Consider the following 26678-nt stretch of genomic DNA (forward strand, 5'->3'; position numbering starts at 1 on the left):
TGACACAGGGGCCTGAAGTGGCCGGGCAGGGAGGGGCCTCGGGCAGTCCAGCTCCAGGCACCATCTGTGCAGGCCCCTCTGCAGCCCAGCCGGCCAGCTGCCTGCTCCACAGCCTCCGCGGCAGAGACAGAGGGGTGGAAGGAGAGGCAGTGCCAGACCACCACCATGCATGGATTGAGGCTCTTCTGCTGCTGCGTGGCCCCGATCCTGCTCCTTGGGGCGCGGGCAGGTAAGAGGCTCGCCCTGTCCCCTCCCGGGTCTCCCTCCTGCACCCCTGGCCTCCGCTCTGCCCTCCCCCCCTTGTAATGGGCCACAGCTTGGTGGCACAGAATCTCTGGGCTGTGGGTGGCCCTGGCAGCGTTGGGCAGGGGCCGGGTGGGTGTGAAGGAGGATGTGGGTGCCTTTCAGCCTGTCCCCCTGGGAGCCAGCCAGGCATGGGAGGGGAGGGGGGCAAAGCTGGCAGGCCTCCTTCACCACCCCCTCCCAGTGCCCAAGGAGCCACCTGAGGACAGCTGCAGTGTGGACTTGCTGCTGGACCACCTGGCCTGCACTGGTGGAAAGAGAAGGTGACTGGCTGGCTTCTCTCCGCACCAGAGTAGAAGGTTGGCTCTGGGGCGGGCATCCTGCCACTGCTGTGCTGTGCCCTCGTGGTGCTTTCCGCTGCCCCCCTCTTTTGGGGACCTGTCGGTGGAGAGAGTGTGTGCCCGCCTGCCAGCGTTCCCCTTGGTTGCCCTTGAGTTAATTTGGTCTCTCAGGCTGGACGCTATATGCCCAGCTGCCACAGGATGGCTAAGTATGGAAACAGGCGTGTAACTGGACCCCCCCAAGCCCCCTCCCTGCCATGGCCAGCTCAGCTGCTGCCTCCTCGCACTGTCACGGAGGAGCCAGGGCTGCGGATTTGCCTCCTTTTAAGGACATCCTTTGTCATTCTCAAGAACAAAAGGGACTAGTGGGGGGCTGGGGATCCCCCTACCCTCCCACTTTCTGTGGGGCACGGCGTGCCCTTGCTATGGCTCTGCTCGACCTGGTAGAACACACACACACAAACACGTTGAGCCCCCGAATTGCACCTGGTTTGGAATCTGCTCTGGAGCTTGATGGTGACTCTCTCTTTGCCCCCTGGCAAAGGTTCCTGCTATCTTGTGGGCTCTGGAAGTGAGCAAAGGGCACACAGAGCTTCCTGGTGACCCTGGTGTCTGCATCTGAGCCAAGGCCTGAGCTGATGCTCACTTGCAGCTGGAGCCCAGGTGGAGCAGAGAAGCAAGGCCAGGCACCCATGGGGACCAGCTCTCTCAGTCTCCCCCTGGGTTTTCTATACCTCCCCTCGGTATCTTGGGGTGTGCCATCAGGTCACACTGGCTGAGCCCATTTTGCCCTTGTCTGTATATTGAAAACAGCTTTCAGGGCTGAGTCCTGAGTGTCCCTGGCTTGGGGGCCTGTTGAGGGGCTGGGGGCTGGCAGGGCCTCTTCCCAGGCCAGTGAAATGCTCTTGAGAGGCCCTGTCTTGCTCCCAGGAATACCCTTGGGGGGGGCGGGAAGAGAGATGGCCTTCTGGGTTGGCATCCTGGCTCTGGAATGCCCTTCTGTGTGGAACTGGCTTGCCCTGCACCAGGAGTGCCATTTTTGGGTGTTCCACAAAGACCTCCCTGTTTGCTTGGTGTTTTGGATAGTAGACGGGTGTTTTCAGAACCGTGCTTATCCTGTTTTTAGCTTTCAGGGTTGGTTTTCGTCTTGCTGTATTTCTTTATGCTTAATTGTTGGCTTGAAATTGTATTTATATGCTGTGTGAATTGATTTTATTCACACTTTGTTCAGAGCCCGAGAATCGTTTGATGAAAGGCACTTAAGGAATGTTTTCAAGGAATGAACCCGCTGTGGCCCTCCAGCTGCAGGGATGGAGGTGGGGGGGCTGCCCTACCTGAGCTACCTGCATTACCTGGTCTGGCGCTTCTGCAGACAGTGGGGAGGTGAGAGGGGATGAAATGGAGATGAAGGGCCAAAGCTGCCTTCTCTCCTGGTGTGACTGGGGGTGGGCTCCTGGGCTTCCCCCTCCAGCCAACAGGAGCCTCGCTTTCCCCAGTGAGTTACCCCAGTGGTCCTGCTCCGTGCCTGACCCCCCTGGCAAGCCAGCCAGCCAGCCAGCCTTGCCTTTAGCTTGAGTATGATGGAGCAGAGTCCCAGGTGGGCACCGTTCTCTGTTCCCAGTTGTTGTGTTTTGAGTTTCCCTTCTGAAGAAGTGTTGTGCATCCCTTGTGGAGTATTGGGAGGAGATGGGCCTGAGGTGCTGCTTGGCTCTGCCGCTTCCCAGTTCCTCTGGTGCTTAGGAAGGAAAGGGCAGCGAAGACTTTGCTCTCTCCCTTGGTTCTGGCAAAATGCTCCCTGCCTGTATTTCAGAGGCTGCCATGACTTTCAGGTTCTTGGAGGGTCTTTGTCAGCAGTTCCTTCCTCCTCTGCTTCGCTGTATCCGCTCTCCCTGTTGACTCAAGGTCCTTTCTGGTCTTGTTTGACTTCATATTCTACTGGGAGGTCACATTCCTGGCCAAATCCAGCCCACCTGTGGTGGCAGTTGTTGGGCTGAGACTCCCACCAGCCCTGGCCAGAGAAGATGATGGAAGCCCAGCAGTGTCTGGAGGGATTGCTCACTCATCTCTTGCCTCTGAGCTTGTTCTTTCCCACCTTCTTGCAGAAGAAGATGGCTTCTTCCATCGCCAGCCAACTTCTCTGCCCTTTTCAGCTGCTCGGTTGGGTTTTACCTTCACCCAAGTGCATGGGCATAGCCAGGATTTTTGTTGGGGGGGTCAGAACCGAAGTGATTGGTCAGTTAGTTTAGTATTTCTATTGTTTCCTTGATCTAGGGGGGTAGCTGCCCACCCCCTCGGCTAGGCCCAAGCCCAGGTGTTGGCTGACTCATCCAGCTGAGATCTGAAGCCCTTCCCTTCATGTTCTTCCCACCTCTTGCTTAAAACAGAAACAGATGGATTTACCTTCATGGAATAATCTCAGATCCTGTAGCAATGCACAAGTTAGTAAGAGTTGGGATGTTCACTGCGTCACTAGGCTCAGCCACGGCCCACAACCTCTAAGACTTGAGCGCAGCCCAGGAAAGATGGTGGTCTCTTTCTGCCTTTTGAGAAAGCCACGATGCCTCTGGGCTGCAAAGGCAGAGCCCTCCCCCAAAACAGTCGTGGAGCTGCTTATATTTGGGAAGGTCTTGCTTGTTGCACCCCTAATTCAAAATGCCTACCTTCCCTTCTGCCTGCTCTTTGGAGAACTTTCGAGGCCCAATACCAACTTGCACTTCTGACCATTGATTTCCTTGCATAGTAACTCAGAAGCCCAATGAGGTCTCAAAAGAAAAGGGGTGAGGGGGCTTGACTGGAAGGCAGTCGGAAATTGAAGCGGGAGGTGCATTGTGATGCAGCCCAAGTCCAGGAACCTCCTGTGTTGCAGACAAGTTTGCAGCTGGCTGCCACCCTCACCCCCAAGCTGCAGAGAGGATGTCTGCAGAGACCAGTCAATGGAACCTGAGCAGCCCAGCAGGCGCAAGGGAGCTATATTTATGCCGCCTGGGGCTACCCAGCCACAGCCAGTAATAAGCGCTGGGGCCTTGGCATGGCTGTGAAGAAATCCAGGGCTCCCAGGTTTCTTTTACTGAGGTTTAGAGGCCGCACTGCAGGTGCTCAGTCAAGCCTGCCAAGTCTGCGGGAGGGAGAGCCTGTAAGGGGGGTGGCAGCCAGGCAGGGCCTTAGAGAGAGACCAGACAGTGGGGAGCTTGGACCCTTGTCCGCTCTCTGCTGCTGCTTGTGCAGGAGCTCTTTTTCACAGCATCTGTTGTTCCCTCCCTCCCTCCCCTCCCCTTGCTGGGATGGTCCAACAGTTTCCACTTAGGAGAAACAGGAGCTGTGTGACTTCATGAGCGCCTTGGTGTGGATTGCAGCTCCTCTTGTATGAAACAAACAAAGCAAGTTTCTAACTTGGGTGCTTCTCCATGCCCTTCCTCTTCATATTCTGAACCACAGGGAATGAGTGAATGTAAATAGACTTGATCGTTGCAGGATTTGGGGTTGTTAAGAACTGCTTTTTGGGTGTGTGCATGGAACAAACAAAGTCCCCCCCCCTTTGTCATTGATGTACCCAAGCAAGGAAGGTGGGGTCTGTGTGCAAGAATTGGGGCACTTTCTGGTACTACCTTTGTCTAGCAATCAGAGTACTTTTGGAGGGTGAGGCCTGTAAGGCAAAAGTCAAGAGAGCTGGACCTACTAGTGCAACACATACTAACAGGATTCTGGGTAGCTGGCAGTGAGAATGTGTGAACATCAGCCAGTGATCAAAGCCAGCAGCTGTATGATCCCAAAGTCCCAGGAGAACAGGAGGCAGGATTTCCGCCAGGCGCCTCCTGCTTCCCCATTCTGCATGCATCTCTTTTGCATGGGGAAGCCACTGGCCGGTGGCATCCTGGCCAACCAGTGTGCTCCCAGTGTTCTTATCTACAAGGAAAACTAAACAGGATCCCCCAGAGTTTCACTTCAAGCAATGGTTCTGAGCTGGCTTTCCAGAGAGGAAAGTGCCATCCCCCAAACTGCAACTTGCACTGAAATACAGTATCCCCCTTTATTTCCTTCTAACTTATGAGTATTTTACACTGCTCCCAAGCAAGGGATGTTGCTGGATTTGGAGGTTCAGCCTGTGGCAGCCACTAAGAGTGCTTCTGGGAGGGTGGGGTCATTCTTCCAGACATTTGGCCCATTTTTCTCTATTCCAGAGTCAGGGAGACAAAGGCTCAGCCTCCTGGAGGAACTGAACTTTGCCCTTTCCTCACGCAAGGATCAGGTTTGTCTTGTGTCTCTTCCATCCCCAGCAACAGCTACAGGGCAGAATCACACAACCCAAGGTCACCACCAGCTTCACTGGAACCTGAGAACACTTCTTTTTAATTTGTTCTTTAGAAAACAATAAAAGGTTTCAAATATTATAAGCCAAGGAGACGTATGTGCCAATGCAATAAGTGGTACTTTCAACCTTTCTCTTCTACAGCATGAAAGAGTCTGCTTTTTTTTAGGGGCCATTGCCTCTTCTCCTCTGCCCCCCTTACAATAGCTGTAGACATGCATATGATGGGGACATTCGTTCCTTTTCTGCAACAATACTCCAGCTAAGATAGTCATGTGGCATTTCCTTCTTGCATTGGCTTACAAATCACCCAGCAGGCCCTTTCCCTGCATATTTTCATTTTAAGATTGCCCATAGTTAGCACAGAAAAGTGAGCATCATAGAAGTAATCACTAATAGGTTTTTTTTGGGGGGGTTGCATTCTTTCACAAGGTCCCTAAATTTGCACACACCATCTGCAACGCAAACCTCTCTGTTTAGTGGAGGAGCTATGCGACTTCATTTACTTTTGGAATATGAGACCATTGTGGGAACTTCATGAAAGGTGTCCTTCATTGCACTAATAGGGCCGACTGTGCCCTATTCTACAGATATATCCCCAATGTCTGCTCCTCTTTCTCTCTCTCTGTATGTGTCTCTCTTTTATAATATTTTTTATTAAACAATTTTTATATTAACACAAACAAAACATACATAAACAAGCAACAAACAATAACAGAACAAAAAACAAGTACCATTTCATGTCCTAATTTCTTAAACCTTACTTCCTCGACTTCCTCTTGCTTCCCGTTTCTGTATTCCAAGTTCTTACAATTATTCAGCGAATCTTCCCTTATTTTACTATAAATTTATGTTAATCATCCTTATTCTCTTTGTCTTAACCATTACTAATAGTAACCATTTATTTTAAACCCAACATCATTCTAGCTGTCATTAATTTTATAGTATTTCTTTAAGTAGTCCTTAAACTTCTTCCATGTATGTGTCTCTCTTTCTCCTCCTCTCTCTGCACCTTCTCTTAAATATTTCACCCAAAATCTCCAGTATTTAGCAGCCTACAGCAGCAAGGCCATCAAACAGTTATTAAAAAGGTGTGGTACCTCTTAAAAGAATTAAATCACAGAATTGTAGAGTTGGAAGGGACCCTGAGGATCATGTAGTCCAACCTCCTGCAATGCAGGAATATGCAGCTGTCCTATGTGGGGATCAAATATCTTGGATTTCAAAACAACCTCACATTTTGCCTGTGCCCAGGGGTAAGTCTTGGTGACCTGCCTGCCCCTTTGGAGGCCTAACTGCTCACCAAAGGATGTGCCAGCAGTCAGTGACGTAGCGTGGGTTGTCACCACCCGGGGCAAGGCAAGTAATTTGCACCCCCTAACCCGTGGATTTGCACCCCCTAACCCGTGGATTTGCGCCCCCTAACCCTAACCCCCAGATGTTGCGCCCGGTGTGGCCGGCCCCCCCTGCACCCTACACGCTACGCCACTGCCAGCAGTGCAGCCGAAGCACAGAGGAGGGGTGTGTATTGCGTGTGTTCTCTCCTGGTAACTTTTTCCAGGCGAGGAAAACGCCTTTCTTTCTTGGGGAGCCAGCTGGGCATTTAACCAGGTGTGCAGTCCATCCACTCTTCAAAGCGGCAGCCATTCTGGAGGACTGAAGAAAACAGGAGTGATACCAGGTTTAGAGCTGGACTATTTTCAGAGGCTAGGAGGAACCAGGGCGGGAGCCAGGAATCTTTTCTCTTTGTCAGGCAACAGGGCAGATCTATGCTGCTCAAAAGTTTGCACCTTTGATTCGGGACTTGCAGAATCCAGCATTACATTCCTTGGCCTCCCGCCACTCTGCATTTGGCCACTAGAGGGTGCGTCTTGGCTGCTGCAGTTTCGCAGAAGTTGGCAGGATGGGGTCTTCTTTTTAACCCGGGACATTGCTGAATGCCTGTGTGCTACGTGTGAATGCTAAAAGGGAAAGCAAAAGCACATGCATCCCAGGCAGGTTTACACTCGCTGGTTCACTATTGTTCTGAACAAGACCAGCTATTCCCACTCCCTTCGCCTCACAGTAAAGGACCATGAGGTACTGAGGGCCATCTTCAAATATCTTGTCCCGTGAAAGATGGAGCAAGCTTGCTTCCTGCTGCTCCAGAGAGGAGGACCCAAATAGATGAATTCAACTTGCAAGGAAGGGCATTCCGAGTAAATATTTGGAAGAGCTTTATCAGGGGAAGAAGTGTTGGACGATGGAGTAGATTCCCTCAGAAGTTGGGTGGCCATCTTATATGGATGCTTTAGCTGAGTTTCCTAAATTGCAGGGGGTTGGACTAGACGACCCTTGGGGTACCTTCTGACTCTACAAGTCTATGGTTCTATTATCTTGGAGAGGGAAAAAGGGGGGCTTGCAAAGGCTGGCTGGTGGGCACTGAGTGCAGAGCAGCGTCCTGGCTCTTCAGCTCTCTGCAAGTGCCTCTGGGGTTGCTCTGTCCTGTTGTCCAACCCAAAACAGAAGAGTGAGAGTCCTGACCCAGAGGCTGAGTAGCTGCAGGCCTTGCCATGTTGGGACCCCCAACCAGCCAGCAACTCCAGGGGAAGGCCCCCTGGGGATCCTGGTTGCTCCTGGGGTGGCGGCTAGTGTCCCTCTTCTTGCGTGGCAGCTGGCTTCTCATCAGGGTGGATGACACTGGCCAAAGTGGCCCAAAGCTCTGGGTTCCAGCACACATTTCAAGTCAGCCTAAAACTTGCCAGACTTGCATGGTGACTATTGCAGAGCAAAGCAGAGCTCTCTGCCAGCCAACCATGCTCCACGTGCCCAGCAGCCTCACCACTTCTCTGGAGGGATGGGGCTTCCAGCATTCCCAGGGCTGCAGACAGCAAGCAGGGCCTCTTGCCAGAGGCAGGGTGGGAAGAGGGCCAGAGGTTTGGCTCAGAGCCTGTCAGGTGCTGGGAGTGCCCAGAAGGCAAGGGATTTCCACCTCCGCAGGCATGGAGGGAGTGCAGGTTCTCTGAGAAAATGGAGGACGAGGAGGAAGGGTAACAGCCAGGCTCAGCAGGCAGGAATCACACAGGGAAGAGCAGACACCACTTTGCGGGGCTGTCAAAACAGCAAGAAGGGCAGGTGGGAAACTCCCTTTTCCTTCCCCATCACAGGTGGGCCTTTGACCTTGTGAGGGTGATGGGCTGACTGCAGAGGGAGCACTGCGCTCAGATGAAGGACCCCCAGGGACCCTCCCAGGGGCCAGGTTGGCTGCTGGTCCTGACAGGAGGGGAGCAGTGGCCAGAGCAGAGTTATCCAGAAGCACCACAGAGGGCAGTTGGTGGTTGGGGGAGCAGAGGACCTCCTGGAGGGGCAGTTGCAGGTGGGACAAGTGCTATGGCCACCCTGCTCTATTATGGGGCAAACGTCACACATTATTTCTAGCTTGCTGTGGAGGGCTGGCGTCCTCTTCTCTGCCCTCTTCGTTCATCGTAGCCCTGCCTTGTGTGGGCATTAGGTGGGCACCCCGCTTCCTCTCCCGTCACAGCTCTGTTGGGGATAGTCGGTTACAATGCCTGGAAAAAGTTTGCTCTCTAGGCTGAGCCACTGTTTCATTAGTTTTTAGGTGTATGCTGACAAAGAGGGCCAGGTTAATGCCATCATCTCAGAGAGAGCATGTGGAGGGCTGTGGCTTGCTCTTGGGGGGTTCTGTTTGGGCAAACCCTGGAGTTGTGTGCCTGCGGCCGAAATCTTTGCATGGGGCGTCTATGTAGCTGCCTGCCGGCTGACAGGACGTCACTCTGGTTCACTTGGCTGTTGCTCTGCCTGCTGCCGTTTGGTGGGATTGGTACGTGTGTCTGAGGCTTGACCCTGGACATCCTTTGCTTCCTAGGCCACAGAGACATTTTGTTGCTTGCGACTTTGCCACCCAGAAGGCTCCGTCACCACTTCCTCCTGCAGGGTCCTGGGCTGGAATCTGCCCTGCCACAGCAGACTTGGCATTCTTGACGTGCTCTCGGCGTCCTCGGCTCTCTTAGTGCGGCACGCATACAGTACTGTATGGCGTGTCCAAGAGGCATCCCAGGGTGTCAGCTTACAACAGGCTTGTGCGATGCGTTGGAGGGGTTCCTGCCCCCACCTGCCACCCACCCACCCAGCCTGCCACTGCCACCGCCTCTGCCCCTCACCCACAGGGAAAGGAATGAGGCCTCTCCCCTACATCCAAAGTCCTGCTGGGCTCCTCTCCATGGAGACACTTCCAAGACCTTTCTGTGTGTGTGTGTTTGTGTTGTGGGGGCGACGGGGAGGCAGGGGCAGGAGCCATGAAGGGAGTTTCTGTGGTTTGTAGCAGCAGCGGCAGCACCCCCCACCCAGTTGCCGGTGGTATTTTTAGCCGATGAGGGAGGCTGCTTGGGTGTTAAGCCCATAACCTTCAGCCCGTTTTGCTGCAGAGCAAACACCCCTTAACTATCTGCAGGTCAGCAGAATTCAGCGCTCGATATAGTTGGACGCCTCCAGTTTGGGGCCAGCGAGGGCAAGGAGGGCTCTTTATATAAGGCCATGAAGGTCACAGGAAGTGAGGGGCCAGGAGCTCCCACCTGAGTCCAGCCCCCCAAGGGAGCTCCTCAGGTCTTTCACCATTGAGGTCTCCACAGGGAACCAACCACTGAGGTTGTTTAGTTCCAAAGCACCCCAGCCCACCTGCCTCTGGGCAAATGCCCCTGGTCTCTTCATGTACAGGTCTGAGCCCCATGGCTTCCCCTGCAATCACCCCCACAACCTCTTCCTGGGCAAAGCTTTGGTGGGCGGGGGGGGGGGGAGGAGGAGGAGGAGGAACCCCAGGCCAAGCAACACTTCCTGGGAAGAACAATGGACCTATGATGGTCAGAGGGCATCCCTTTCGCATTTGGGCACACACTGAAGCAGCCAAGGTCTCTCTTTCTAATAAGCAAAAGCAAAGCATTGTCATTATGTTTACACCGTGGTGTTGTGCCTTTCATATTCTAATATGAGAGAGCCAGGCCTCTCCAAGGCAGGCAGGGAGGCAGCCTTCTGCCTTGGAGGTTTTTGAGCAGAGGTTGGGTGGCCATCTGCCGTGGATGCGTGAGTTGAGATTCCTGCATTGCAGGGGGCTGGACTTGGGGTTCCTTCCAACTTTTCCATTTGATGATTCGATGATTCCAAAGCCTTTCAAAGAGGCTGGCCAATGCTTGGGGCCTTCCCCCAGGTGACAGGGGTGGGTGGCCTTCAGCTACATACCTTGCACAAAGGAAAAGCTTTGCATGGGCAAATGGGACTTGCCCCCTGCCATCCGGTGTGGAGGGAGAATTATCCCTCTAACTTGCTGCTGTTTTCAATGGAGGTCTGCTGAATTTCAGGCATCCATTTCAGGTCAATAAGAAATGGTGGTGGGTGGGAGGCTTATAGAGAGCACAAGTGACCCCTTCTCTCTCCCCCACACAACTCCTGGGATACTGGCCAGATTCACTCACCACTTTCCCTGGCGCAGGGACCCTGACTTGGAGAAGAGGGAAGTAGACCCAGTCAAAGCAGCTGGATAGTTGTGGCCTGGTGTGGATGGCGTAAGGGCTGTGTTCCGAATTCGGCTCATGTTTTCCTGCAGTGGCAACCGAGACACAAGGAAATGAACTACTGGTTCACTGAACTACTGGTTCACGCTGCTTACTAGGGAGGCCGGCCCAGTGTCTGGGGGCAACTGCCACTAGGAGCATAGGAAACTGCCCTGTACTGACCCACTTTGGGCCACACTGATTCCCTGGCTGTGGCTCACCAGGATGTCCACCAGCCCAGCTAGAGATGCCGGGGATAGAGACCGGAGCAGGTGACTCCCTTGTTGCAGTCGCTCCATTGGCTCCCTGTCTCTTTCCTGGCACAAGCTAACAAAGGTGGTTATGCGGCTTAAGTCCAGGTTACCTCAAATGACCCTGCCCAGGCTCTGAGATTTTCAGGAGGGTACTCTTCTCTTGCTCCTGCTAACCTCCCAGGCACACCTGGTGGGGAAGCGGGAGAGGGCCTTCTCGGTGGTAGCTGCTCCCAGTTAACTTTTGAACTCCCTCCCTGGAGAAGCCAGACTGGCTCCCTCATTGATGTCCTTCTGTCGGCAGGTGAAGCAACAGGTTTTTGGGAAATGACTAAGGTTTTTAGAGGAAAGGGATTTTAATAGTGCTGTGCTGTTTTTACTATCTGCATTTTAATAGATTTCCTTTCTATATTATTTCAATTCTATTTGAGTTTAATTACTTTTAACAATGATCTTTTACATGTTTTTAGCTTTTTGCATTTTGTTTGTGCTGTTTTAATTGGTGTAAGTTGCCTTGAGTCCCCTATTTGGGGAAAAGGAATAATAATAACAACAGGGCTCTTCTGTATTTGGGCTGTGCTTTGTGGAGTGGGAGTGAGAAGGAAGATGCAATACCAGTAAAGAAGAACCTTCATTGCCAGCATTTGCATCCAGACATGTGAAACATCCCACAAGGCTCGGGAGATTTTGTGAGCCAGTTCCCGTTTTCAGCTCTGCCTGCGCTGTTTGGAGAGAGCCCTGCCTCTCTCTGATGTACCCCTGCCAGCATGTTCAAACAACAGAGACTGATCTGGGTTCACACAGAGAGAGGCAGGTGGGTTTGGACTCCTTAACTGTAAACTAGCTACTTTGGAAGGATCCGTGCCATCACATCAACGCAAACGTGAGGCTGGCAAAGGAGGCAACTGACCCCCATGGCCTCTGTCTCCTTTTCTGTCCAGCTTTCCTTAGCCCCCAAAAGAAGGAAAAGGAGAGCAGGAAACCTGTGGAGCACAGAAGATGAACTTTGAGAGGAAACACAAAGTGTTTGGTGATTCCTAGCCTTACATGGTACTTTGGGATATGCTAAAACCTTCAAAAAGCATTTAAAGGCAGCTGCTTTCTCCCTCCCAAGCTGTTCCTCTCCTTCCTTGGCTTTTCTCCTTCTGTACTTGTAGCCTAGGAAGGCAGGAAGCCCAGCAGAGAGAGAGGGCCAGCCGGCCGGGGCTTAGGCTTGCTCAGGGTTTGCCTGTGTGTAACCCAAGCTATATTCCCTCCAACCAGCATCAGTTTGCACCCAGTTTATTGATAGGAGCAAGAAAAGCAAGCTGGATTCCAAGCCTGGTAGTTGGGACAGGGTTAAGAATGTATTTATAAAAGCCTCCTCAAAATGCGCATCAGTTTCAACATCCCTTTAATAGGAAAGGGAACAGCCTGGCTCTGCCTGCGCCTTTATGCAGAGCCACGTGTGCAAATCGTGTGCCCCGAGTGAACCACGCAGGCCGTTTTGAGGAGGGAGGCAGGCTGAGCACAGATCAAACTGACTGACCATGTTCTGACTATTTAGAACTGCAAGTCTCTGCCCCGGATGGCACAGAAGACTCTGCCACCTTTGCCGAAGGAGGCTTGTTGCCCGGAGACCCAAGCCTGGCAGAGAAGGAGAAGCTGCTCTATGGAGACTCTGCTGCTGCTGCCACTGCTGCCATCCCACCTGGGACAGGAATTCCCTTCCGGCCCTTAGACAGCCAGGAGGAAGCCAGCACAGGTGTGGAAGGAAGCCCTCATGCTGATGGCTCCACTGAGGCAGCTGCTGAACTGGACACCAGCTCCTTGGAAGCTGAGGGTCTGAAAGAAAAGGAAGCCCCTGTTGCTGAACCACAGAATGCCCCCGACAAAGGGCGTGACACGGATGGGCAAAGGGAAGCACCTGAGCAATATCTTGCAGTCAACAAGGAGGATGTTTTGGCTGGAGAGGAGGCTGAAGAGAGTGAGCAGGCCCAGTCAGAGGAAGTTGCCAAAGATGCTGCCCCAGGCGGAAGTGGGGGCCCCTCCCAGAGCCTCCTTCAGCCCCCTGTCAAGACCAGAGAGGAGCTGTCCTCCACTCAGGAGGACAACATCACTGCTGACTTGGTCAGTGAAGATGGAGCTACCTCTGTGGAAAGACACTTTAGTGATGGCTCCCCTGCAGTGAGCACCTTGGGGGCACCAGACAGGGTGCCACAGGAGCCCCACATGTTAGAGGGGCAAGAAGAGTCTGAGGAAGCAGAGGACACCAGCCCCCGTGAGGAAGAAGCAGAGGAGGAGACAGCGGATGGTCCTGGGCAGCTTGATGCAGAGGAGGAGGAGGGAGAAGAAGGGGCTACAGTGGCCAGGGAGGGGGATACCAGCCTACAAGAAGGAGAAGGTTCTGATGAAGATGAGTCTGAGGAAAGAGAAGATTCTGAGGAAGATGAGGCTGAGGAAGAAGACAGCTCTGAGGAAGATGAGGCTGAGGAAGAAGACAATTCTCAGGAAGATGCCGCTGAGGAAGGAGACAATTCTCAGAAAGATGCCGCTGAGGAAGAAGACCCTCAGTCACAGGAAGATGACAGCACAGTGGAAGCCGCAGAAGAGGGTGCTACTGCCTTGGCAGGAGAAGAAGCCATTGCCCATGGAATAGGAGGAGAAGAAGAGGGTCCTGCCCCATCAGAGAGAGAGGGGAGAGCAGCGGAGGGGGAAGAGGGGACTTCCCCAGGGAAAGGCATGGGTGAAGTGGAGCCAGGAGATCCCAGCCTGACATCTGACCCTGAGGTTGACACCCACCTCCAGCATCAAGAGGGAGGCCCCAGTGAAGCAGAAGCAATGCCCACTCCTCCCAGCAATGAAGACACCCTCGGTGGTCACGAGGAGGCATCCTCTGAGCAAGCCCACCCAGCCCCGCCTGCCGCTAGCCCAGCACCTCACAGCAACCCTCCAGCTACTTCCACCGCTGGTCAGTTCACCTGGAGAGGCTCCAGCCCCCTTCGTGCCATATTGTAGGGCTAAATAAAACAGCTCCCATACACAATATTCCCAACAGACCTACCCTGGCTGTCAAGCCACCCCCTTTGCCCCCGACCCCAATGCCTTTGCTCACCAGCGCAGGACAGTGAAGGGGTGGGAGTGAGGAGAGAAGCAGCTGCCCAAGAAGCTTCAGGGAAGGGTTTGGGTCGAAAGGCATTTTGCATTTTTAAGTGCAGATCTAAAGAAAGCAAGGGTGGTGGGCCTCTGTCCCTCTAGGTCTTCTCACTGTTTTGCTATGTGCTTCTACATTTTCTCCCCTTCTGCTGGATGCAAAATCTACAGTGCCTTTTTTGCTAGTTTAAAGCCTCAGCTGTATGGGGTAGGTTACCAAGTGGTCCTGTATGGGTTGTGGTCTAGAGGCAACCAGTTCAGCATTTCTGCAGAAAATACCGTATTTTTCCATGTATAAAACTATATTTCCCTCCAAATTTGTAAAGTTAAAAATTGGGGGTCATCTTATACATGGAATTTTTAAAATATTAATTTCTTAATTTTGGAAAAATACAGTAATACAAAACCTGAACCAACAAAACCAGTTCAAGTTTGCTATAGTGATGCAAAAATCCAAGATCTCTATTATGTCAAATGGTCTGTGGGTTTTTTTAATTCAGCAAAGCAGCAACATGAATAATAATTTTTACATAACAATAATAATAAAATGAAACATGCAAACAAGATGCTGTACAATAATGGTTGACAGACTTGAAGTCTTGAAGTCTAAGGATAATTTTAATTCTCTGGCATGTTGCCTGAAGGCCTGTCGCTTGGAGGGAGGGGGTTCCTGAATTCAAAGGGATTTTCTCCAGCATATTGACAAATGAGCTAAATAAATTCACCATATTGATATTAAATCCACACTATGTTTCCCCCCCAACTGCACAAAGAAAGCCCCCTTTCCCGCCCCCCGCAGCTTCGACCAGTAAGGTTCTGAAAAACCCTCTAGAGGCAATTAATTGCTGGCATGACTGTCAGGAGGGGGTGTTCCTTGGAATAAATTCCATGCCAGGAATGTTCATCTGATCACCTGCCATTGAGGGAGGGGGCAGGAAGCGAGAAGGAGCTTCCCTTTGTTAATGCTGCTCTTGAACACACAGCTGATGCCAAAGTGTAACCAGAGCTGTATCCAGTGGCTATTTGGGGACCAGAAAAGTCTTCTCTGCAGCTATCGGCTGCCTTGTGGGGTAGGCTGGGCTCAGCTCCCAGCTGGCACCACAGACCTGCGCCGCGGGGCCTATTCAGTCAGACCCAGCAACAAGGCAGGGCTCCAGTGACTCCCAGTGACATGGGAAGAAATTGGTTCAGGAGCGGAGGAGGAACTGGGACAGGCATTTTGGACCACAGAGGCATGATGGGAGGATGAGACAAAAGGGAATCTAGTCTGCAGTCACACAACTGGGTGGCAAACTTTGTGGGCTGTTTATTAACGTGACTGGCTGCATTATTATACTTCATGAAAGTTATATTCCACCCAGTATCTGAAAATTATGGATGCTGCCAGTTGTCTGACCATGTGGCCAAACACACTTTGTCAGGGTGGCAACAGGAAGGACCCCTTCAAGAAGCCTCTCACTGTCTGGGGGAGCAGCTGGACCCCCTGCCCCTGTTGAGGTGGAGTGTGAATTGCATCAGAGAAAGTGAATGGGCTTCCTGCCATGTAGCTGTATTTTTCTTCATATGTATAGCTTTTTCATAATACATTACAATAAAAAACAAGCCAATCTAAATGAAAACAAAGCATAAAAAGAAAAAGAAAGTACAAAGTTCTTCCCCAAAAGTAGAGCTTAACTCAGTGCTATTTTTCTAGAAAAAGAGGTGCCAAAACTCACCATGAACTCCTCCTTTGTTCTCTTATAATGTTAATGGTGCCCACCTGAGAGGAGCTAGAATTGAGTTCCAGTGAGTTCCAGCCGGGGAAAAAGCCCTGGCTTAACTCTTGGTTTTCAAAAAAAAAGGTTGACCCTCCCAGTTCTTACCTGTGAGCATCCCTTTCTTCTCCAGTCTCCCACCCTGGGAGATCTTCCCTTCTCTGATTACTATCACCTTCATGTGTGTATAATCCCAATAGTGGCCCAGAGTAGAGGACAGAGAGAGAGAGAGAGAGAGAGAGAGAGAGAGAGAGAGAGAGAGAGAAGGGAAATAAAATAATAATAGAAAATAATAATAGACTAGAATCATAATAATAAAAAGAAGAAAAAAGGACTAAAAAGGATATCCAGCTGTTCTTCCTTCTGCAGCAAAGCAATGGTTTCCCAGTCTTCAGACCCAAATATCTCAAATTCATTCATTTTCCTTTCCACACAAAAAATCTAAAAGTGGATCTCTAATTTGTTATCTTTGTTTACACAAGAGTCTCTCCACTGTGGTCATATGTTAAAATAATATTTTTTGGTTATTTACTTATTGTATATTCATTAATTTACACCCAGTTCCGTATCTTCTAATTCTATTTGCTGTTATTTTCCATCCCAAAACAAAAACCAAAATCTTCCATTTCCACTTCTTTCATTCTTTTTCCAAGAGAAGCGCCAGAGGCTTGGCAGCTTTTTACTCTGAATTCACTCCAAATTGTGCACAGAATCATTTCTCTCTCAATTCTATCTCTGCCAGCTCAGGATGTCTCTTGATCTCTTCATCCATGGCTTCATTCCACTCCTCCAACATCATAACTTTGCCATTTGGCTGTTTCATTCCTCTAGACACCTGTGTGAAGGATTTATCCATTTCATAATCTGCTGCCTCCAACTTTACCATTTCCCTCTCCTGTTCTGGCAACCCTTTATCGAAATCATTGTCCAAAGCTTCTGTGTCTTCTTTATTTTATTTTTTTATAAATATTTATTAAGGTTTTTACAATATTACAAAATGAAAAAAAGAAAAGAAAAAATACAAAGTAAAAATAGTTAAAAACAATTCAATCTTTTCATCACTTATCTTTCATTTACTTGTTTCCCGGACCTCCTCATACCTCCCCTTTTTGTATTCCAGTTCAATTTATTAGTTCAGCAATCCCTTTCCCTCCTTATTTTATCCTGATCTTTAATCTTATATATTATATAATATATTATAACATTAATTTACCTGTTAAAAATCCAATTCTTTTCATATTCTTTTATACCAATACAGCTAGAAACCACTTAACTTCAATCCAGCATCATTCTAACATTCATTAATTTTACAATATTTCTGTAAATAGTCTTTAAATTTCTTCCAATCTTCTTCCACCGACTCTTCTCCCTGGTCTCGGATTCTGCCAGTCATTTCTGCCAGTTCCATGTAGTCCATCAGCTTCTGTGTCTTCTTTAATTCCATTTTCCATGTCATCCTTCTCTGGTCCATTTTCATTCACCATTTCAACCATCTCAGCTCTGATCTCTTTTAACTGCACATCCAGTAATTGTTGTAAGATGCCAACAGTCAACAGAGTTGATGCATTGCCATCCTGAATATTCTTGGTCTTAATAGCTCAATCTTCACCTTAAGATCTTCACTGTCTCTACCTTAAGGGCTTCAGTCTCCCATCTTCACAGCATTCCTTATTGAGACGCATTCTTTTCCCACAGTGGCATAGAAAATTTATTTTTAATTTGAGGTCAGCACTTTCATTGAGAAAACAAGGGACATGCTTAGAAGTGCAGCCCAGATGCTAAGTGTTAGGTGGGAGGCTTGCAATGCTGTCTTCTGAAATTCCCTGTTAGGCACTCAAGTGATGAAGTTATTTTGCATTTTATAATATAAAACCTCAATTGACAGGAGTGTCAACTTGGTTTTAAAATGGTCTCTGTTCCAGTGTATCAACAAGTTCAAAAGTGTTGCATGGCATACTGTCAGAGGTTATTCCTGTCATGAGAGACCCCCCTCGCCTTGCCCATCATTGTGAAGTCAGGATGCAGCAGCATCTAAATTTAGAAGATTGCCCTCCGGCAGCTGCCAGCCCCTTAGCTCCACTTGGGAGGCAGGGCTGGGGGCAGGGAAGGAATGCCTGCACAAGGGAAACCTCACTGCGTGCCAAAGGCCTGGATGAGCACCATGGAAAGCCTCTTCCTTTCCCCTTTGGGAGCTGGGACTGAGCCCTCCTCCTCCTGGATACCTTCCCTGCAGGCCGTGATTCTGTCTCTGCTCTTTCTGCAGAAGAGGCGGAGGATGCCGGGGAGTCTGCCAGGAGGGACCGCACCCACATTGAAAGCACCTTGAAGCTGAAGGAAGAGAAGCCTGCAGATGACTATTCAGGTAGCAGTGGAAGGGGACAGGTTGGTGATGGGGAGGGGGAGGATGCAAAGATGTGCTGGGAGAGATGGGCGCACACCCTGTGTGTGGCACATCTGCAAAGTGGCCCATGCTGCCTGACAGGGCCCCAAGCTCTTTCTCCAGAGAGGGCCCTGAGGCCCAGTCCATTCTGTTTTCCTACAGCACCCTCTCATATTGCATAGGACCACATATCTGTGCCTCCAGGATCTCATCACTGACCATCAGGCATCTGCTTCCCCTGAGCCTTATTCCTGGGCTTGCTCCCTCCTCAGAAGCTCTTGTAGCATCACCAGCTCTCAAACTTTCCCTCTTCCAGCTTCTTGAAGGGGCCTGAGACCTCTTCTGGTGTCCTCTGGAAGAAGGACTAGCAGGCCATAGCAAGGAATGATGATACAGACGCACTTAGGAGGCTGCCTTCTACTGAGTTAGGCACTGTGGTCCATCAGGCTCCATAATGTCATCTCTGACAGGCAGCAGCTCTCAAGTTTTTCCAATGAGGGGACAGAAGGATCACTTTAGGTTCTCTAGATTTTTCATTTTTCCAGTCATTATTTCGGTTCTCTGCACTTTGCAGCAATTTTTGAATTAAATGTTTGAATTAGAATTTGTCAGATTTTTAGCATGAATTTATCCCAATGAACCCATTTTTGTATGCAGTTTTGACTACCGTGCACCTTTTTGCAAGCAGCCTCTCCTAATATATGCTTTTGTGTGTGTCCTTTTTCACTAATATCTTAATCTTCATATACACTTTTCCCGTATATAATGCATTTTTGTAAACATTGATTGATTGGAGAACCTTATCAAAAAAATTCGGGTAAGTGCAAATTTTGAAGGACAGCTGTGTTTTGGTTTGCACATGGTTTCGGAAAGTGTTTATCTAATAGACCTGCTTTTAAATGCAAACTGAAACAAATTTATCTTCCATTCCTAACCTGGATATAGCAGGGACTGAACCTTTGCAGTCTTCCACAACAACCCTTCTCCAAGTGCACAAACACAGAAACACACACACACGGAATAAACTGATTGATTTGCCTCCTTCTGGCAGGTGCAGGAGAGTGAGAGCTGGTGGCCCTCCATTCAGGGTTTCTCTGGCTCTCCTGCCCTTGCTACTCCTCACCACTGGGTGTCCTCCTCTGCAAGGGAAACCCCATTTTCAGAGCCCTCCTGGCTGGATCAGCATTGCCATCCCCATCAGAGGAGAGCAGGGGAAGGAGCCCTGGGCCGGAGGCTCCCCTTTAAACCCCACCGCATGATGTGGGTCAGCTTTTCTTTCTGAGGCTGGAGCATCTTGCAAACATGGACTGCAGAGGTCAGATTCCTTGGAGGCAGGTACCCAGACTGCCAAAGGGGAATCCAAAACTGGTGAGCTGCAGAGGCGTCCGTGTGTTCTCTTGTTTCTCTGAAGATGAATGCCAGGTGCTCCTCTGCAGAGTGAGGAAACTGCCCCATAGGATCTGGGAAACCCCTGGAGGGAGAGCAAAGGAGGTGGATATGGGGGAAGAAGAGCAAAGGTGTTGCCAAGTGGCATCACTTATTCCTCCTGCCAGAAGGACCACCCCAACAGCCCTGCGCACCAAAAGGAGCAGCCTCTTCCTATTTCAAGAAAACGTAAAATCCTCTCACACCTTCTTTGCAATGTTGTTGGTAAAACATGCGTGTGTAACAGGGGAAAGGCCAACTGGGAGAGCCGCCTGCCTCATATGCCTGCACATTTAGCTTCCGACTGCCACTGGCCACTTCACTGACCCGGCACTGGGTGCAAGGGGTTGTGGTGGTGGACAGGCCGGTTTGGTTTCTGCTTTGATATGTTCCTCTTGGCCTCTTCTCTCATTGCAGGCACACTGCAGCGGCTGAGGAAGATCTACCACACTTCTATCAAGCCCTTGGAGCAATCTTACAAGTATAATGAACTACGGCAGCATGAAATCACAGGTGAGGGTTGTGTTCGGGGCACCACTTTTATGTTTTGATGGGCTGCCATGTTTCGTGGCCAATCTTGTGAGGTAGGAGGGAAGTGGAGAGGCAGAACATTCAGCCCAAAGGGGTCTCATCTTGCACTGCAGCATTTTAGAAGGCCCTGGTGCTGCTGGAATCAGAAGTAGAAACTTACTAGCAGGACCTACAACAAAATGTTGCAGTGTGGAATGCTCCTGTTCTGGACATGCCCCCCTTCTGGATACTTCATTCTATTCCCCCTTCCACAGCATTCTGTAACTACTGAGCACCTTCTCAGTAGGGTGTTCCCCTCACCATTTAGTGTCCGTTCCCCCTAAAATTCCTTTCTCCTTTTGCCAGCCTCGGGTTTCTCCAGGACAGCCGATACATCTCTGGTCTGTGGACTGTGCTGGTCTTTCCATTCTCAATGTTCTTTAAGCCCATGTGAAAAAGGCTAAGGAGAGCAGATGCCCTTTCAAAATCTCCTTTCTTGTAACCCGGACCAACGGATTCAAGTTACAAGAAAGGAGATTTCAGCTAAACACTAGGAAGAACTTTCTGGCAGTAAGAGCTGTTCAACAGTAGAACAGACTCCCTGGGAAGGTGGGATCTCCTTCCTTGACGGCTTTTAAGCAGAGGTTGGGTGACCATCTGCCAGGGATACTTTAGTTGTGATTCTTGCATTGCGAGAGGTTGGATTAGAGGTTGGGGGGTACCCTCCAACTCTACAATTCTATGATTCTGTGAAATCCATCAGACTGCAGAGGGGCTGAGTATGCAAAGAAGCCGCTAGCTGATGATCCTCCCAACAAAATTGGGATAGGATTTGCATGTTAATCCCTGTGGAAAAGAGGTCTTTGATGCATGAGCTCCTTCTTGTGTTACTGTGTGGATCATGAATCATGATTCCAGCCTCTTTCATAGGGCAGGGGGAAAGATCCGTTGGCGCTGCATCCTTCCTCAGAGAATGCCAAAGCCCATCTTCAGTTCTTGATTGAGACCAGCCTAACCAAGCACCCCTTTTCCTTGAGCCTTTCCCTACTCACGTTGCCTTTTCTCTCCCCCTGGCCCTGTCCTCTCCTGCCTAACAGCTTACCCTGGACGCACCTTGGGCTCCTCAGCCACAGGTGGGTATGGCCTCCTGTCACTTGCATGTGAGCACGGCTCCTCTCAGGCAGCCTCTCTCTGCTGAGCAAGGAAGTGTCACCAGACATCTCCCCCACCTCCTTGCTGCGCCTAGCAGCCCCTCTGGCTGGACCAGAAGGAAAACGCACCCCTTGGGCCTCTTTGGTTGCCTAAGTTGGCTTCTGCACCATCACCAGTAGACCACCTACGTGCCTGGCTGAGCTAAACAGGCTATTGTTAAATAACAAACAACAGCAGCAGCAGCAACAACTTATTACTATCATTAAATCTGCATGTACAGAAACAAACCAAGTAAATACCAATGCAAACTTAATATGAAATATACATACTTTTGTTTAGACAGAAAAGGGAGAGAGAGATGCAAGGGGAGGTGGAAAGGAGTACACAATGTTGTCACAGTGTTTCTAGTGATATTTGTGGCTCAGCATCCTCCTATATTTTGTTGCACCAATGCATAATGAAAGGGCTTGCGCTCTCTCTCTCTCTCTCTATATATATATATATCCACTTGCCTGCCTTCCCTCTTACAAGGTCCATCAGCTTTACAATTAAAACATTCTTTTGTAATCCAATCATTAAGTGTCTGTGGGGTGTGTGTGTTTATTTTTCTCCGATGATAACTAATTGTCAGATCAGAAATGTTACTATTTCTCTATGACATGATCTCTTTTATATCCCAGAAGCCTCCTGTAATGCTCTCAATGCTACTTAATACAACTGCCCAGAAGGATTTTATCCTCCAGCATGGCCAAAATATGTGCATAAGAGCAGCATGTGCAGCTTTACATCTCCAGCACATGTAGACCTGATTTAATCTATCCAGAGTAAGATACCAACTGAAAACGTTCATTTAAAAAATCTTAATGTAACTGAAGGGCCCTGCCATGGCCACAGCAGGGCTTGGGCAACCCTGGAGAGGACTGGCATGGCTAAGAGTTCCCATCTGCTTGGACTGCTCCTGCTTTTGGAGACTGTGGAGGGTGATGGCAGGTGAGCAGCTTGTGTGTGCACTGTGATGCCTCACCCTACCCACTCTGTGGAGGTTGTGATGCCTTCATCCCTGGCTTGCACTGATTGCCCCAAGGAATGGCTGTTCAGGCTGGGCAATGTTCCTGTGAGCTTGGGGGCATGGGTCCAAGTAGTTATTTAAGAGGTGACTGGAAACTTTTCAAGGACACACCTGAGCTTTTCCTGCTTAAGGAGAAACAAAAAATCACCCTGTGGTATTATTGCTTTCCCCTTGCAGATGGAGAGATCACTTCCAAGCCGATGGTGCTATTCCTGGGACCATGGAGTGTTGGCAAATCCACCATGATAAACTACCTCCTGGGGCTGGATAACACTCCCTACCAGCTCTACACAGGTAGCACCTCTGCAGTCTTAGGCACCTGTATAACCTGTCCCTTTCTGCTAGGGATGGAAGGAGCTGTCCAATTCAGTTCTCTCGGCTTCTAATTTTCCTGATCTTGAATCCAGTTCTCCACATTTTGTAGCAATATGGAAATTCCTTCTTGAAAATTCATCAGCATTTTAGTGCAAATTTCTCCTAATTAACACATTTTATATGCAGTTTTGACAAATGTTCACATTTTTACAAGCAATTTCCCTGCTCTAATACATTTTTGTATGTCATTTTCACTAAAGTTGTCTTTGTTAGGCACTTTCTCATATATAACATGTTCTTATAGACATGATTTGGTTGGAGAGGTGAATCACAAAACTTAGATAAGTGCACATTTCAAAGGATAGCTGTGTTTGTTATCATATTGTTTCGTAAAGTGTGAATTTGATAGATTTGGCTTTAAACATGTACTGAATTGGATTTCTCCTCCACCCTACGGCATAGGGGTTGTTAAAATCTCTGTAGCTAGTGTCAGAACGGACCTTTTCGTGGTCAGGGTCCAGCAAAGTGAGCTCCCTGGTGTGCCCAGGCCTCAGATGCAGAAAAAAGTCACTGCCTTGGCCAAGCCAGGTATGAGAGAGAGAGAGAGAGAGAGAGAGAGAGAGAGAGAGAAGAAGAAGAAGAAGAAGAAGAAGAAGAAGAAGAAGAAGAAGAAGAAGAAGAAGCAACAGTTCCTGCTAGCTGTGCTTCAAGCTCCAGCTTTTCCAGCTCAGCCCCATTGCCTCTCTGGAGTGCACCCTGCTTAGCAGGTCAGGCTAGGCCAGGAGACTCCCCATCGGGCTGGCTTCCCTCCTCAGGTGGTTGCCTGACTGCAAGAACCACAGTTGGCAAGCACAAGGGGACTTGCAACTTTCTGCCTTCCCTGCATGGAGCCAATTAGTTTGAGCAGGAGTGACCTTTTCAGTGTTCTCTCCTCCCCACCTCCTACCACCCTCTGGGGCTTCCTTTCTCTCTGATTCCCAATGAGCAAAGCTTTCTATTTAAATGAAATTTCTAAGCAAGATGAAACAAGCTCAGCAGTTTGGGGGTTCCTTTTCTGCATACAATGCTGAACAGCTTGGACCGGTGGCAAAATGCTTCTAAGCATAGCTCTAGAAACTGCAGCAAAAATGTGGTCTCCAGAGTGGAGTCGGTTGCCTGAGCTGTACTATCTTCCTTTGTGTCAGCAGAATGAGTGGTAGTGTTATAGCTACCCAGGTTTCTGCCAAACAGAGCAGGGAATTGCCCTCTTCCTTGAGTGTGATAGAAGTTGGGACAATGAATACTGATTTGATAATCAAGAAGCTATTTGTATTAAACCATCGGGGATGTATTCTGAAGTCACAGTCATCAGCCAGGAGCAAGGGATGAAACCATTTGTCTGCTTAGCGTAAGCACTGCTAAGAGAGTTTTGGAAGGGACAATAGGATTGTTTTCCTCTGTTGTGAACTTGTTGGGCTTTGAGGGAGCTGAGATTTTAACTGGTTTTTTTTTGCCAGATGTGTGAGGGTGGCCTTTGTTTTGCTTTCTCCTTGAACAGGAGCTGAACCCACCACCTCAGAGTTCACCGTCATCATGCATGGCCCCAAGCTCAAGACCATTGAAGGCATTGTGATGGCTGCGGACAGCACACGCTCTTTCTCACCTCTTGAGAAATTTGGTCAGAACTTTCTGGAGAAGCTGATAGGGATTGAGGTCCCTCATAAGCTCTTGGAAAGGGTTACCTTTGTGGATACGCCGGGGATCATTGAAAACCGGAAGCAGCAGGAACGAGGTAAAGCCCTACTATGCCTTAATGTTCAGAGGGTCTTGAGGTGTTTCGATTTGAGTTTTTGGTCAACCACAAAATTCATATAGCATTGTCAATAGTCAAATGAGATATCAATATTTTTCACTTTTTTAGCATTTGCTGCAGTATGTACTGTACATCAGTTTGACTTCACTATTTGGCCAAGCTTTTGAATTGCATCCCTCCCCTTTTGAACTTTGCTTTCTCCATTGTGCTCTAACTATCCACTCAAGGGAAAACAGCAAATAGGATGGGGTTCTTCATGCAGGGCAGCTATACCTGCAGTCTTCCAGATGTTTCTGGACTACAGCTCCCATCATCCCTGACCACTGGTCACCCCAAGTGCTGCAGTTGGTGGGAGCTGCAGCCCAGGAACATCCCTGCCTTAGTGAAGCATGGGTTTCCAAAGATGTATCACTAAGGGTTCTGGGCAATCATTGTCATGTGCCAGATGTCAGAAAGTTCCTGTGCTCTAATTTGATGTTCCTCTTCCCCTTGTCTTACAGGCTACCCTTTCAATGATGTCTGCCAGTGGTTCATTGACAGAGCTGACCTCATCTTTGTAGTGTTTGACCCCACAAAGCTGGATGTGGGGCTAGAGCTGGAGATGCTTTTCCGCCAGCTAAAGGGACGGGAATCTCAGATTAGGATAATTCTGAACAAAGCTGACAGCCTGGCTACACAAGAGCTCATGCGAGTCTACGGAGCCTTGTTCTGGAGCCTGGCTCCACTGATCAACGTCACTGAGCCCCCCAGAGTCTATGTCAGCTCCTTCTGGCCCCTGGATTACGAGCCCGACACCCACAGAGAACTCTTCTTGAAAGAGGAGATTTCACTCCTAGAAGACCTGAACCAAGTGATTGAAAACAGGCTGGAGAACAAGATTGCTTTTATCCGCCAACATGCCATCCGTGTCCGCATCCATGCACTCTTAGTTGACCGCTACTTGCAGACCTACAAGGACAAAATGACCTTCTTCAGCGATGGAGAGCTCGTGTTCAAGGACATTGTGGAGGATCCAGACAAGTTTTACATCTTTAAAACAATCCTGGCCAAGACCAATGTCAGCAAGTTCGACCTCCCTAATCGTGAAGCTTACAAGGACTTCTTTGGGATCAACCCTATCAACTCCTTTAAGCTTCTTGCTCAGCAGTGTTCCTACATGGGAGGCTGTTTCCTAGAGAAGATTGAGAGGGCTATAACCCATGAGCTGCCAGAGCTCTTGGGGAGTATTGGCCTGGGGAAGAAACCCAGCGTCCTCTCCTGCGACACAACTGGCTGTGGCGAGACTCCAAAGAACCGTTACAAGAAACATTAGTAATCTGTTCAGTGTAACCACTCCTGTGTTCCTGTTGGTGAATGAGCTTATGTCTTATCTGTCCAAGAAGCCAAGGTCTGTTAACCCTTTGAGTGCCACACCGGCAAGAGCTAATATGCAATGAGGACTTGGAGTCACTGGCATCAGTGGCAGGGAAGTTGGGTGAGCCTACAGAAGAGAATAAAACACTGTGAATTCCTGATTTTTATTATCTAACCTGTTATTCTAAGTAGGAGGCCATGTATCAAGCTGAAAGTCCAATGGAGGGGCCATTTCTTCTGAGGCAGTCATAGGCCCTTGCATGTACTGAGCAAGCAGGGAGGAGGAAGGAAGGATGAGAGTACTGAGGGCGAAAAGAGGCTGGTCTCCTGACATTAGGAGAAGCACAGGCATGGCCCTCCCTTGCACGCAATCTGTACGTAGTTTTTCCAGCTCCCTCTGCTGCACTTGGGATTGAGGACCACAGAATTCATCGCCACATGTATAACCAGCATTCTGCTTGAGACTCACAGCAGGCCACCATCTCTAACTCTTCATCAGCAAGCCCCACTTCAGCTGCATCTGAGCATTCCCCCTGTAGTGCGTTCAGTGCCCCTACTGCCCCATAACTGAAAGATTACAGACTGCTGTTCCTCTGGATTCTGCCTGGTCCAAAAGAAGGCAGCTTCCTACTGTCTTGGAAACCTGGTTCAGAAACAGAAATCCTCCAGCACACATCAGAATCCAAGCGGCTCCTGCAGAGGCCATTTGAAGCCTGGCCTTTGGGGAGTCTTGTTTGCAGTGGAGACTACTTTGTATGTGTGTACATGGACACAGAAACCTTTTGCTACAAGCTTAAAATTGTGAGTCTTAGCACTTCACTCGCTAGGACTTGGCATGGTGATGGGGCTGGTATCTGAGACCCAGGATTGCCAGGCATCTCCTGCCCATTTAGCATCCTCTTGCTGCTGCTGCCGCCGCCGCCGCCACCACCGCCGCCCTTGCCCTTCCAGGTTTTTCACTGTGGGTTAAAAACTGGCTAGACTTTGCCTATCTTTTCTCTTTTATAGCTTCCCAGTTGTTCATTTGCCACCCTGCACCTCAACATCAATTTTTTGTGGTTAGCTGCAAATGGTTATTTCTTAAGTTAGAACAAAGCTCAGCTTTCTTGTAT

General features: G+C 49.5%; 1 protein-coding gene across 2 annotated transcripts; it reads left to right on the top strand.

Annotated features, from left to right (window-relative positions):
- Positions 1-25727, top strand: SRL (sarcalumenin). 2 transcript variants are annotated; one of them, XM_053364088.1, is made up of 8 exons: positions 1-229; positions 12231-13634; positions 17834-17932; positions 19793-19888; positions 20983-21018; positions 22284-22400; positions 23959-24192; positions 24714-25727. In XM_053364088.1, exons 1-8 carry the CDS (start codon positions 166-168, stop codon positions 25523-25525), a joined length of 2862 nt encoding a protein of 953 aa, XP_053220063.1. In that variant the 5' UTR covers positions 1-165; the 3' UTR covers positions 25526-25727. The 2 variants fall into 2 exon arrangements, with proteins under 2 accessions (XP_053220063.1, XP_053220064.1); XM_053364089.1 differs by lacking the exon at positions 20983-21018 and having other exon boundaries at positions 3-229.
- Positions 25728-26678: the final 951 nt, after the last annotated feature.

The sequence above is a fragment of the Podarcis raffonei genome, chromosome 14 (assembly GCF_027172205.1).
Source record: "Podarcis raffonei isolate rPodRaf1 chromosome 14, rPodRaf1.pri, whole genome shotgun sequence".
NCBI lineage: Eukaryota > Metazoa > Chordata > Lepidosauria > Squamata > Lacertidae > Podarcis > Podarcis raffonei.